General features: G+C 25.8%; 2 protein-coding genes across 2 annotated transcripts; one reads left to right on the top strand and one right to left on the bottom strand.

Annotated features, from left to right (window-relative positions):
* The first annotated feature begins 6,939 nt into the window (after positions 1–6,939).
* LOC148228033 (protein takeout-like) lies at positions 6,940–8,448 on the top strand. The gene is made up of 5 exons (XM_088199358.1): positions 6,940–7,405; positions 7,476–7,704; positions 7,769–7,899; positions 7,977–8,129; positions 8,204–8,448. Exons 1-5 carry the CDS (start codon positions 7,318–7,320, stop codon positions 8,350–8,352), a joined length of 750 nt encoding a protein of 249 aa, XP_088055484.1. The 5' UTR covers positions 6,940–7,317; the 3' UTR covers positions 8,353–8,448.
* A 3,565-nt stretch (positions 8,449–12,013) lies between these two features.
* Positions 12,014–13,721, bottom strand: LOC148228032 (ubiquinone biosynthesis O-methyltransferase, mitochondrial-like). Its single transcript, XM_088200924.1, has 6 exons — positions 13,586–13,721; positions 13,332–13,505; positions 12,887–13,013; positions 12,688–12,819; positions 12,347–12,617; positions 12,014–12,274 (listed from the first exon to the last, which is right to left on the bottom strand). The coding sequence occupies exons 1-6, from the start codon at positions 13,615–13,617 to the stop codon at positions 12,162–12,164; spliced, it is 849 nt and encodes a 282-aa protein (XP_088057050.1). The 5' UTR covers positions 13,618–13,721; the 3' UTR covers positions 12,014–12,161.
* Between the last annotated feature and the right edge of the window lie 1,275 nt (positions 13,722–14,996).

The raw sequence follows: 14,996 nt of genomic DNA, 5'->3' as shown, positions 1-14,996 counted from the left end.
TTTTTAAAATATATTTTAAAATTGAATGGTTCAAATTAGACATTATTATTTAGAATTTTCAATGATATTCAAAATAGTTCAATCTATAAAAAACTACTTAACATTTTCAATTCATTTGAAAATAAGCTTACAACTTGACTAAATATTTCCAGAAGAAAACATTTTATATTATTTAACGTTAAATTTGAAACTTAGATATTTAAAGATAAATATTAATATTGTATATCATTTATGAATAGTACTTAGTTAGATAATAATAAATTAAACATTGTACAGTGAAATCTCAATATAGCGAATGAATAAATTTCGGTATACTGATAATTCTTTATATTGAATGTACGGAAGATGATTTATTTTTATTTAATTTTGTATTACCATATTACTACAGCATCAAAATAACCTCATAAAGGGTTGACAGATAGTTTTTGTCAATTTTAAAGGATACTGTATGATGCACAACAAAATTTGTGAAAAAAATGTTTTATATAAAAAGTTTGAGGGTCAACGAAACACCTGTAATATCCTTTTGAACACATCTGACACACGCCAAGTCAAAGACGAACTGAATTCGGAGAAATATTGTGTCAAATTGCAACGTCATTCTTAAATTCTGGAAATTTTGTTGTTTCGGTATTCGTTACAAAGAGATTTCATTGTATTCTTTTTTAAAACTAATTAAATATTAATAAAACAAAAAAAATAGCAAAATGTTTTCAACATCAAAAATAATATTAAAACGTAATATTTTGTATCATTTAAAAGTAGATTTACTGTTTAAATAAATAATATTAATAAATAGCAGCGTCTTAACGCTGCATATAACCCAATTTTATCATAAATTTAAATTTTAGTAATAAGAACGTTTTTTAGTTACACAATAAGTTACTTTATAATTAGTAAAAAATATTTATAGGTTTTATGTGTAAATATAAAAGCAAATTTTTAATTACATTTACTAATTAGAAAGAAACAATAAACTGAAAATATCAAGTACTTAATCTGTTACTTTAGACCAAAAGTGCGCTTTAAAATATTAATAATTTTGAGACCTTTGTCTATTTTTATTAAAAAATATTTTGATTTATATATTTTTTAAAGTAAATGTTTTTTCTGCGCAGCATTATATAATTTAATAATTAATTAGTGCAAAAAGTTTTCACTTTACTTAAAATTAATAATAAAGTAAACATATGTAAAATCTTTAATAAATTAAGAATATTTAAAATCCATAATAAAATAAAAAATATTTTTAATAAATCATTCGTCAAATCTAACGAATATGTGCATTTAATCAGAAGCAATGATAATTTGAATGTATTGTAAAAGTAAAAACTCACTTTTCGGCCTCGAAGTCCATCGCCGGGAATTCAAAATTTGAAGATTTCATTACGAAGATTGTTTTATGATTGTTTATATAGTTTAATCAATGTATTCTTCTATTCCTCAACACATTATGTATATATTTATGGTTATAACACACCTAGTTATTTTGCAATCCGATTATTTATAATCAGTCAAATGACGAATTAATGAAAATTATTGTCGAAATGTTGTTATCAAATAATAATTATTTAAAACTGTCGTCAAGGTACTGTCGGCCATCTTGTTTTATATTTGAATGCTTATTTTTCATTGGTCGAAACAACAGAACGCATTACCGGCAGCACGAAAATCAATCGGAGCAAATTCAGTTTTTATTTTTATTATTATTTATTATTATAATTAAATATATTTCCTTTGTTTACTTGTATTATTATATACCGTTCATACAAAGCGATACGATTTACAGAGTAGAGAATAGAACAGAGAATGTTTCATTTTAAAATTAGCGCGTCCGGAAGCGGCTTAGAACAATTATATTATAAATAGAAGATTGCCTACTACACAAATAATTTTGTCAAATATTTGTATTTTAAGCGATTGACTAGCGAAGAAATTTAAAAAAGCTTCTTCAGTTCATAGAAAAATATTTTCCCAACAATATCAAACAAATATGTAACAAGCATAAAATCATTAAATACCTAAATATATTTTTCTCATTTACTTGAGATAGAAATATAAATATATATTTTAAGGGAATCTTTCAAATTTAAATATAATATTTTTGTTATAAATTCGTATATAATGACTTATACACATGCTTTAATTGTAACTTATTTTAAAAAAAATAATTGAGTAGCCCGAAATGTGTTTTTATGTGCAATAAAAAAATATTCTAAGCGAAAACATCTGAAAAAAGATAAATTATAATAATATACAATACAACTATCTACTTAATTAAAACTGCATAGTTATTACTCTACAATGTAAAGTGAATATGTAAATACTAATTTATTTATATTACGTATAAGGATACGAAGAAAACATACAATTTAATATTTAAATCTACCGAATTATTCATCGATTATCGTCATTTATGATAATGTGACGTAGTCATCAGAGCCAGCTCAGAGAAATAATGTTTTAGGGCATTTGTCATTTAATTTATTTCTATACCAAATAAAATAAAAATATTAGATTAATTAAAACCTCGAAACATACATGAATTTTCAGCTGCTCTAGGTTGAATTGCTCAGGAGAAACACAGCAAAAAAATGTACTTAGTACTTGTATTTATTTTTTTGATGACCGTTTGCTAAACAAGATGTTTTTCGGAACAACAATAAAATGTTTTTTAGAGAGAGACAATAAAGCATGATAAGATCTTTATGAAAAAAATGAATCGTTGAGTATTTTAGGGAAAACTTCTGCAACTATCGCCCTGTGCAGGAACAGCAACAGTTGTGAGCCACGCAGTTTAAATAATTAACGCTCTCGGATAGAAAACTGTTGCTCACCTCCATTTTCTCCCGATATAACACCATCAGATTATCATTTATTTAAGACTTTACAACATAATTTAAATGGTAAAAAAAATAATAGTATTGGTGAAATTAAAACTTTTATTTTTAAATATTTTAATTCACAGCCAGTCAGCTTTTACAAATGTGGGATTAAAAACTTACCTGATGGAAGAAGGTTGTATTTTTCTATGGAGATTATTTTATAGAATAATATTTTCAAATAAATTTGTTATTGGAAAAATATAACGTGCTTCCTAAATTTTAAGGCATTATATAGTTGTAACAAACTATAGTTTTAAGAGTCTATGAACCTTTTTCTGAATAGTGAAATTAACACTAAATAGGACTGAATGTAGAATTATAAATCAAAGTTAAACAAATAATTGTTGTGTTGTTTTTAACTTTCGGACGAATCGAACGCTCTGCATCCTGCGGAGTGAGCTCGTTCAGCATCGGATAGATCCTTACTTGCCCGACCATAGCCGGACGATCCCTTCTCAGGTGCTATGTGACCTTCTCAGGTGCTGTGATCTTTGCTGTGCGACTAAATATGTATATTCGACCCGGATTAAAATTAGTCGTGTCGTAAACACCCTATTACCTATTTCAGGGGTGCCGTCAGAGACATTAGCAAGAGAAGCTGAGGGTGGCCTCGAGAAACACCGACGGCGTACGTTATAATTGACACGTCGAATGAGTGGTCTGAATTTTAGTCGGCAGTTATCTATAAAGTGATGATGTCTTGAGTACTGCTTGAATCTAAGTGATATGACTCGTACATTCTATGATGCCCAGCAACTATTTTGGCCCCTATACCTTGAACGAGCATTTTATATATCTTAGGATAACAATATATTAAGATGCGGTCAGCCATAATGACCAAGTGTTCATAAATATTTAAATAGTATGCATGTTTTAATAAGTTTTTCACTTGCCTATTGTCAAAAGTCGTTAGCATGACAATAGGCATTGCCTGGCTTGACCGCCATTTATTATTCTATAAACACGCAGACTGTAAATTATCTATAAAAATGTTTATTAGCGGCCATATTTTTATATTTTAATATGTTGCGTTCATATGTTCTTGTTGTTGATTTCCTTAATGATTTTATTTATCTCTTCCATGGGAAATAAGGTTTGGCATCAACAATTTACAGATTGAATATTTAGGTATCTAGAATCCATTCCACTCATTTAATTTATTCGATATAAGATATAATAGAATATATACTTGATAAAAAACTGATCCTCCTTAATGTTGACTTTTGAATGTGTAAGAAGTAAAAAATCGTCTCTCTGAACCGACTCTGGTGGCTAAAATCATTTTTTATAAGCAATAAATTAATATAAATAATAATAAATAGCAATAAAAATTCCCATTACTCGCAAGTAGCAAACAAGCCGTATCATATTTTTTATTGTACAAAATGTTTCTTATTACTATTTTATCTATTGTCGTTTTATTTGAACATGGAAACAGTGATAAACGTGTGTACCAGATAGTGTAAATTATTATTATATTATTATTAAACATTAAACATATTTTTAGAACTATTTACAAAGTGTAAATTATCAGATCCTCAAATAAAGATAAATGACTGTCTCAAAGAAAACGCGCAAAAAATGTTACCCATCATCATGAAAGGAATTCCAGAAATTAAACTGAAACCTTTCGATTCATTCAAGATTAAGAATACTTTCAATTACGATCAATCGAAAGCTGTTCGTTTTAATCTTACTCACAGCAAATTTTATGGAATGAATACAACCGTTATTAACTCCATCAAGTAAGATATCGTTTTAATTACACTATAAACATAATGATTTTATAAAAAATCAACATATTTATTATAGTTTAAATCTCAATAAAAAGAAATTCTTATTGAATTTTACTAATACTGGGACTATAAAAGGAGTATATTCAGCGATAGCTAGTTTTATTCCAGGTCTTAAAAAAGGACACATGGAGATTTTTCTCAGTATGTATACAATTCAAATTACTTAGCTATTATATTATACATATATTTATTAAAACTATATACATATTTTTTGTGTCTTAGAAAACTTTAATTATCAATACGCAATTTACTATATAATCAATAAAGGCAAAGGAGGTAAACACTTTTGGAGAATAGTGAAACACAGGGCCTCGTACATTCCTGGCAAAACCATGTATAAATTTTCGGAACCATTCGATGGAAATCCAGGATTTAGTAAAAACATATTAATTTTATTTTGATTTATAATTCGCAATTTTGAATGTTATATATATATATATATTTTTAGCTGATTGGATCACAAATTATATGAACACCAATTGGAAGGAATGCCTAATAGAATACATGCAAACACTAATGAAAGGGCTCACAAATGAACCAATATATTACATAGATAAAATATTCTCAAATTTCCCTGAGGAAACATTAATTTTACCATAAATATTATTTTTAATAATTATAAAAAAATACTCAATTTATCTTTATTTTATTTTTAATATAATCAAATGTAAAAATTTACAGCAAATCATTAAAAACATATATTAACCACTTAAAATAAAATAAGGTGCTAATATTTCATAAACTTTCTTTATTGCTGTGTAATTTTATGGTAAACCCGTGAATATAATAAACAAAACATATATGTAATAATAATAAGAAAGGACCACAAAAAAATAATTTATAAAAATAACATAATTTATTTCATATTTATATTTAAGACTTTTCTATTTAATTCCACCGCCTGAAACTATATTTAACACTCCTCTATATATAGTTGATTAATTACATTATTTTAAAATAAATTGTTAGGAGATTTTCCGTAGTCTAATTGTCTGTAATGTCACACCACTTGAATTGAGTCCCTTAAGTTTTATAGTAGGGCTTCATGTCTAAAGTAGAGCAGTCCTTGAAGTGCTGAATATTCGTGATTCTCTCTTTTTCCTTAAGTAAGCGTAATTATTATCTAACGTTCTCTCACATAGTACATTTAGATAAATTTGGTTGTATGTTCAAACTCCGCTATTCTAAAGCATGAGTATTTCTTCCGGGTGATCCTCTATAAACGAAGCCATTTGGGCTGCTTTAAGATCGCTATTAATTAAACGAAACAATGCTTATTGTTTCGATGAGCACAAAGCATTATATAAGTACAAACAGTTTTGTGTGCTTAATGTGATAATTTTTCTCAAATGTTTGGGAAGTACATACATAATATTATGTAGGGTCCCCTACGATGTTTACTTTGAATTTATGAATTTTTATTGTTTTTAAATCTTCGTTATATGCATTTACTATAATATTTATATTATCACTCACACATTATACTAATGTACTGTATAACAATAAACGTCTTATTATTATAACACTTTATGTGATTTTTATATAGTATATTATCTATTTTATGGGTATATTATATCCACTCTAAGATTATATCTGATTCATGTATTATTATTAATTTAATAATAAGAATAGTTTTAAAGCCCCTTTAAAAATATAAATGACTACCATAAATTTATTTATGGGCCGTTTTTGTATTATTCGTTCTTCAATTTAAAAAGTTTTTTATTTACAAATTCTTAATGGAACACAAACGATTATTATCTATTAAATGTCTTTATCTTACTGTCCTCTATTTTTGGTATAGGCATTTGGAATTCTCGATACCTTGTAGATTTTTTAATAATATAACAAATTTATATATCATTCGCTCCTAGATGTTTTGTACAAAGTAATTACTTATGTCACCTATGTTAAATACTTTTTCATAGTAAATATTTAATGCTGAAAATATAATAAACATACATGCCAAACCATTTTCATTTCTTTACACATTAAAAAATCTATTTTTATTCATCCCTTATTTTGGGTAAGCAGAATGTTTTTTAATAGTTTTTTTATAATATACTTTTTCAATTCTTGCATCATTTACCTTCAATAAATATCAGTGTTTATTTATTTTTTTATGTTAAACTTTTTTATAATGGGTTGATTAAAGTAAATACTTCAGATTTGTGTCATTTTTCTAAATTAGCATAATATATTTTAAAAATTGATTTTTATGAATTTTTTTTAAAATTTAAGCTTTATATTAATATAATGCGTCTGTGTTAAATTTTGTTTAAATTTTTTTTATTCAGATAGGATCATTAAATATGGGACATTTAAAAACGCGTTCATATTTTTTAGCTACCGATATTATGTTAACAATACTGAATAATTTCTTAAACATAATAAAACGATCTATTCTTTATTATTTATTAATTACTTTTCGATTAAACTAATTGCATTAAGGTATAATTAATATAATAACTACTTTTACTATTGGTGGTAATTACAGTATTATTACAAAAGTCGCTATTCTAATTCAGATTCAAGAATATATATAAAGACGTCAACGAGCAATTATATCATTAATAAACACATATTCACAGTGTAGCCATCAGTTGTTCATCAATATCACCTATCAACCACCTGAAATGTATTTCTCAATTGCAAAAATGCATACTTTGTGCGTAGTTGCCATAACTATGCATTTAATTTCGTACGTGTGTGCATCAAAACTTCGTAAGTATTTTATTATTAAATAAATAAAACATATGGTTATTTTTGACTAATTTGTAAAAAATATGTTTAGCGTCTTTTTTGCACCCTTGCAAAAGGAACGACCCAGAATTAAACAAATGTATTGAGAAGTCTGCTCAGATGGCTATAAAAATGTTCTCCAAGGGAGTACCAGAATTGAACATACCCAGCTTGGACCCCGTAACTTTAGATAAAATTACAATTAATGCACCAGGATTAAAAGTTGTATACGAAGACACAGTTTTGACGGGATTAGGAGACGGAAATATTGAAAATGTCAGGTAAACTATCATCGTTTAAGAATTATTGTTGCAATTAGATTTTATTATTTTTATATAATTTAAGGCTTAATTTGGACAAATTAAAGATTCGCTTAGACTTTGTTGGAAATGTAACTTTAGCAGGAAAATACAAGATAAACGGTCGTGTATTAATTTTGCCAATAATTGGCAATGGATTATATTTAAATAAATTGAGTGAGTCTAAAAACACTAGTCTAAATAATAATTTATATACATATATATTAATAACTAATTTACAATTTACATTGCAGCAAATCTCAGAATGACACTTAAACATAACATTAAAAGAATAATAATGCAAGACGGAGAAGAGCACTGGTTTGCCGAATTGACTAGTAGAACATTTAAACTTGATAAAGCATATTTCAACTTCAGTAATCTGTTCGAAGGAAATAAGCTACTAGGTAAGTTAAATAATTTTATTAAATATTCGTATATGTATATATATATAATATAATAATATTATTGTTTGTTTCAGGAGATACAACATTGCGATTTTTGAACGACAACTGGCAAATAATAATGAAAGAGATAGCACCGCCTGCTATCGACCAAATAGTCAAGATGATGGTAGAAACTATTAACATACTATATGAAAAAGTACCTGTGAAAGATTATTTATTATGATAGACGTTGCTTAGTGCATAAGTTATTGTTAATTATTGTGTAAAAATTGTTACAATTTTGTGTAACCCCAATAAAGCTTTAATAATAAAAATATTACCCAAAAACTTGATTATCATTGCTTACATATGTCACAAAAATATTTACCTTGCAGTACTTAAAAAAAGTATTAAATGTAAAAATTCATTGAATTTAAGATAATAGTTAATAAGCTAAGTTAAACGAGCAAAAGATGAAATATAGATCCATACAATTATTATGTCACTTTATTAATATTTATGTTTAATTATGTCTAATTATTGATAATAAATTAAGTTTAAAATATAAATTTCAATATATTGCTTAAATATAGTTATTACAAGAAGGATAAAAAATATGGTGATTATAGATCATAAAAATATATATTTATTTACAATATATAAAACAATATTCTGCCTTATTACTAAAATATTACTTACCCTAAGAATAGCTTCAACAAAATTTAGAAAACGTAAATGATTTTTGCCACAAGCAAAAGTTTAACTTTCGTAAAAATATAAAATGATTAAATAAATAAGAGAACTATCACCTGTCACATTGATCTTAACAATACAATTTGTACCATTTAGATACAAACATAAGTTACTTAAACACATCTTAAACGATGAACCGTCCAATAAGCTTATTAATCTGCATCCAGGCAACTACTGCTGTCAAGGGATTGCAATAATATTAACATTAACATTATTACCGGTATTAACATTATTTTTTTATTTAAACGAAAAAATAATCCGAATACTGCTCACATGATCCACCATGTTTATTGATTAAAAAATCCAAGCTATTCACATACCCTGGCAAGTATTGTTTCGATATATTTAATATTTTAATTAAAACATTTTCATTAATTATAAAAAAAATATTTTGGAAAATACGGGCGGCAAATGTTTTTACTTTGGGAACAATAAATCCAGAACAAGATTGTCTTTGAACACCTGCTTCTGGATACTAAATTAAAAATAAAATAAAAATATTTTTTTATACTAGGGGCCAGAGCACCACTCGACAGTTTATTATAATAAAATATATTACTAATTATTTTTAGTCAGTTTGTCAGTACGTAGAAATTAAAAATTTGTTTTATCAAACTGCGACATATTTAAAAAAACAGATTTATATGATTGATGATTGTGATATTTATGTGAATTATTTATATTATTTTATTTTAATTATAGCACATGTAGTATTTATTTTAGATATATATATTATATTTATTTTCGACTGATTATTGATTTCTCGAATACTTATTTATTTATATTCATGTTAAAAGCAACATTATTAAAAAACATGTTTATGTAAATAATATAGAATAAAAAAATACGTAAATACTGCATTATTCATTTTAGTCCCAGACAATATGGCTTAACATTTGCGATTTTTTTTGTAAAAATCATTTATTTACACTTTAAAATAAATTATGTATTACATGTATTTTAATAATTTGCAAACTTTTTTTGTGTACTCTTTTTGATGTAAGGTAATAAAAACAATTATGTTTATTTTTTATTACGATAAAAAATAGGATTATTCTTAGAAAAAAATAAAATATAAATCAAGTTTGATGTAAAAAAACATCCGTTAACACATTATTACTTATTTTAATTATATCATCTAAAAAAATATATAACCCGCTCACCCGGCCGTCAAAAGCTGGGTGCCCGCACATAAGGGTTGGACTCGTAGGGCAACGGCAGTGGTGCACGCAATGGGTAACTACTTCTGTCCAGATGGCCAGGGGTGTCAGTCCACTACACGCTGGAAGCCCATCACAAACAGTGTGAAAACGAAAATGAACTCCTCCTGGGTGAACCTTATCCCTTGAAGAGCAGGGTCTCTGAGGGGCAAGCAGCTAAGGTAGCATTGAATATCCCTGGATGAACTCGTAGGGCTCTAGTACCGGTAACGACAGTGGTGCACGCAATGCATAAAATGTAGACATACTCTCTTTCTCTCTCCCTGTCCAGATGGCTACTACGGTAGAATAACAATAGTATTATTCGCAGGGTTGAAAGAATGGTTTAACACGTCTTTTCCAAATAAAGAGTAGTTTTTCAGTATACATATTAGTGAATAACGTCTTGGAACAGGTGTTCTATTATGTGATCCGTGAAATATACAATTATTTGGTCACAATATATTTTTCTATTTTTGTGAAAACACTGTGTGGCTCGGTCTGATTTTCAAAACTCTCTTATCGTTTGTTCAAATGGTTGTTACAATGAACTAAAAAATAAGGCTCGTATTTTTTGGATCAGAATTTTAATACAGTTGTGATTAGCATTCATATTCAAACGTCAGAATACTACAGCCAGGATAAATATTAGATGATAAGTATTTATATTACTTATTTTGAATTTATAATCAGTGGTTAGAATTTATATTAAATAATAAAACTCATTTTGACAAATAGGAAAAATCTTTTTTTAGTTGGCAATATTTATATTATATGATCTGTATTTTAACCTCAAGGTCAGTTTTATGTATAATAATACATGCTCATTATCAAGGTGTTTTAGGGTCAACTTATTTGGTTGGGCTCGCAACATTGTCATATATAATATCAACACATCAAACCAAGCATGTTCCTCGCGCCGCTCTGTCGTTATTCTCACTTCGTTGTCGCTCTGATTACTTGAGAGTTATTCATGGGTGTTTACTGTTCTAACCAACGCTCGCTCTCTACCGCTAATTTCTCTAAAAGTTTAATTGCTAACGAGATATTTTATAAAACATTTTTGAAATGAATAATTTATATTTATAAATGTTATATTTTTTTGGCTCACATGATATTCATATATTTTAATTATGATCATCCTATATTTTTATTTTGGCCATATGCTATTTTTAATATAACCATTTGCTATTTCTTCTGACCCAGAATAATATAATTATGACCAGGCTGTACATTTATAACTTAGGTTTGGTATTTTATATTATATAACTAAAATAATTAAAAATTAAAGATTACTACATATATGAATAATGAATGATGATTATTTATTTCTAATATATGTTAATTTTTTAATTCGTTAGTATTATTTTGTTACTTTATTTAAAAAGATATTTATTTAAATAATATATTATTCATTTTTTTTTTTCGATAACTCACAATCTTTACAATAAACGGTTGTGTGTGAATTCTGCAAATATAATATTATAGGTAAGAAAATAAAAATTGAGTTGATTTGAATATAATATATTTTAATTATCATTAATTAAATAAATCAATTACAGAAATATCAAATGATAATGAAACACAACATTAAAAAAATGCTAATAGAAGACAGAAAAGAACAAAATGTTGTCGAATTGACCAATGGAATATTTAAACTCGATAAAGCATATTTCAACTTTAGCAAACTGTTCGAAGGAAATAAACTACTAGGTTTGTAATGTCATTTATTTCAAACATTATTATTACTTATTACAAGCGATACAATATTACGACTCGAGACGAAAACTGGCAAATCATATTGAAAGAAATAGCACCACATGCCATCGACCAAATAGCCACAGCAATGGTAGATACTATCAACATACTATAAGATCATTCATGATAACAAACATTATTAATTATTTTAATTGTTATAAAATAATTTATAATACGATATCAATATATATTCTAGTAAAAAATAAATTATATTCATTCACATTATTTATTTAATAAATTATTGTTAATTATTATAAAAAATATTGTTACACTTTTGTGTAACCCCAATACCATCTTTATACAAAAAAAATATTACACACAATAAATCCATTTTATAAGTCAATTACTTCTTAATAGCCTGAAGAGCATAACTCAAGTGTCGATGATTAGTCCACGTCCAATTATTATTGTAAAATCTATAAAATAAACCTTTAACCTCCACTGTTTCACAGTTATCTAAAATGCAATAATTAAATTATAAACTTGCATGATTATGTATAATTAATAATATCCATATATTAAACTTACATTTTTTAAGCAAATCAGTTAATCCTTCCGGCGATATGAATAATCGATATTCGTGAGTTCCTTTTGGTATAACTTTCATTATTTTTTCAGCCAGTAATATACCATAAAACCAAGCAAAAAACGTTCTGTTGAAAGTGGTGAAACATAATGAACCTCCGGTCTTTAGTGTCTTCAAACAGTTTCGTAAAAAAATGTCTTTTTCTTCAATATGTTCGATGACCTCTGATATCACGACGCCGTCATATATTTCTTTATTGTGTTCCGAATAATCCTTAAATTCATATAATTTTCAATAAATATATTTACAAATATTATATTATTGAATAACTGAGAAGATTTACTTCAATTTTTGCGCAAATATAGTTCAAGTTTTTGCTTATTACTGGATTTTTACTGGCGTGATCTTTTGCTACATTTACGAGATCTTCACTCGCATCTACTCCATCAACTTTAGCTCCTAATTTAGCTAATGCCTATTTGATATTATTATTAATACACAATAAAACAAATATTTTGAATAAAAAATATAAATTAACAAACCTCAGATAATATACCTCCGCCGCATCCAACATCTAAAATTCTGAAACCCTTTAATGATTCACTTTCATCTTTACTTTCATAATTAGGTCCTGCCATTTTTAGAACACTGTTTTTTAAAAATGGAACTCTGAAAATTACAATTTTTAATGAATATCTCAGCTGATTAAACTTTTTTGGTAAATTACAATGGATACACGCAGTTGAGTACACAAACTTTTTTATGTTTATCTATCAAAATTTACATAAAATTAGAATAGCAAGCTAAAAAATAGACTAATTTTTAACGCATCATTTTTTTATGAATTTTAGAAACATTTAATTGAAGCACATTACATATTGTATCATATATGATTATAAATATGATTTTCGACTATATGTTATATACTTGTTAATATAATAAAAATTTGATCCTTATTATTATAATATACGTACAAAAGTCACATACCTTCTTTTATTCAATGCATGGAGAACCTTAGCCATCCCATTTTGGTCCCACCATTCGTTTTGTATACTCTCCATGACTTCTACTTGAGACTTTATAACAGTGTCTTTGATCGTTTTCATAGTTTGATATGATATACATTTTTCGAAATTTTGTGAACGATGTAAAAAATTCAGTCTGAAAAATGAAAAATAAAATTTTTAATAATATGCATAAATCACAACAAAATAAATAGATAATAATAAAAAATGCACTACCTGTTAAATGTATTTAAAGTTTTGCTCGTCATACCTGTCAGAAGATTGGCTTACAAATGAATAGATGAGTTGACTATTCTTCGGTTAATATAGTCTGTCGCTAATTATGTGTGAATAATTAAAAAATACTTTATTAGTAATATTAATTTGTTTGTTAAAATACCTACATGATATATTTTTATGTATTTCTTAGCTTAATTATTTACATATTTAATTTAGATACAGTTTATGATATATATTTTTATAACTAGATATAATTTTAACAACTAAACACTGGATAAAGCCGTATAAACACAATAATTCTACACTGAAATATAATAGTATATGAATTCTATATAAATATATAATAGTACGGAAGTGAGATAATAAATAGACCAATAATATTCATTTAAAAAAAACTGTCGGTAATATTCTTAATTTATTGCCAGTTAAATGGCTAATAACTTTGTCATAAACGAATGATATTAGTTTATTTTAATTAATAGTTATTAAATATAAAATTAATTTATCAAGAAGAGCGAATTTCTATATTTATTATATTGATAAAATACGGTTTATTAACAATGTTATTTATCACTTATTTTACTCTAGAAAAAAATAAGTAATGTTCATAATATGTTTTTGATTTAATATTAAATAATATGTTCCATTGGTTAAACACAAAATATCAACCGTTTTTGAATTTGTTAAATTGATACAATTTTATTTTTAAAAAATTTGACCATTTAATATATTAAATGGTCAATTTTTTTAAACATACATTTTCAAACATATTTTTTTCATCTTAAAATATTTTATAAAATATTTTAACATAAAAAAAATATGTTTGAATATGATTATTTGCAGGTGAAAAATGTGAACGTATTTCAATTAAATATTTGCACTGTTTTTCAATATTTACAAATATTGAAGACATTGCGAATGGTAAGAAATTTTCTAGTTGTTCGTCACTAATGCGGTTTATGTGGTCGTTTTTTACAACTTTATTTTTTGTAAACAATTTTTCGCAGAGATATGATCCGCCTTATATGTTTTCTAAATTTATTTTTTACCTTAATTTTTTACTGCAGAATGATCGTTTTCTTTAAAAAAAACCCTCGGGTATTTTTTCTACGTCTAAATTAAACTTAAATTTTTATTCTACAAAATTATTTATTTCTTTTACATATTTTTCATGAATTTTCTTTATTTAAAAATCAAAAAGTGTGCCGTTTAATTAGATTTTAGTTTTGTATTGTCAATTTATTTTTTTAACCTCATATTTTTTATGCATATAATTTATAAACTTATTTCTTAAAGACTTACATTCAATTAAAAAGTAATTACAATATAAATTTTATTCCTTGTTAGTATTTTATTTAACCTAAATTTATTGTATTGATCAATAATTTATAATTGCCATAAATTATAT

Source organism: Plectrocnemia conspersa, unplaced genomic scaffold (genome assembly GCF_051122295.1).
Source record: "Plectrocnemia conspersa isolate PC_06_02 unplaced genomic scaffold, ASM5112229v1 ptg000012l, whole genome shotgun sequence".
Taxonomy (NCBI): Eukaryota; Metazoa; Arthropoda; class Insecta; order Trichoptera; family Polycentropodidae; genus Plectrocnemia; species Plectrocnemia conspersa.
The sequence above is the reverse complement of the archived record's forward strand: the minus strand, read 5'-3'. Positions and strand labels throughout refer to the sequence as shown.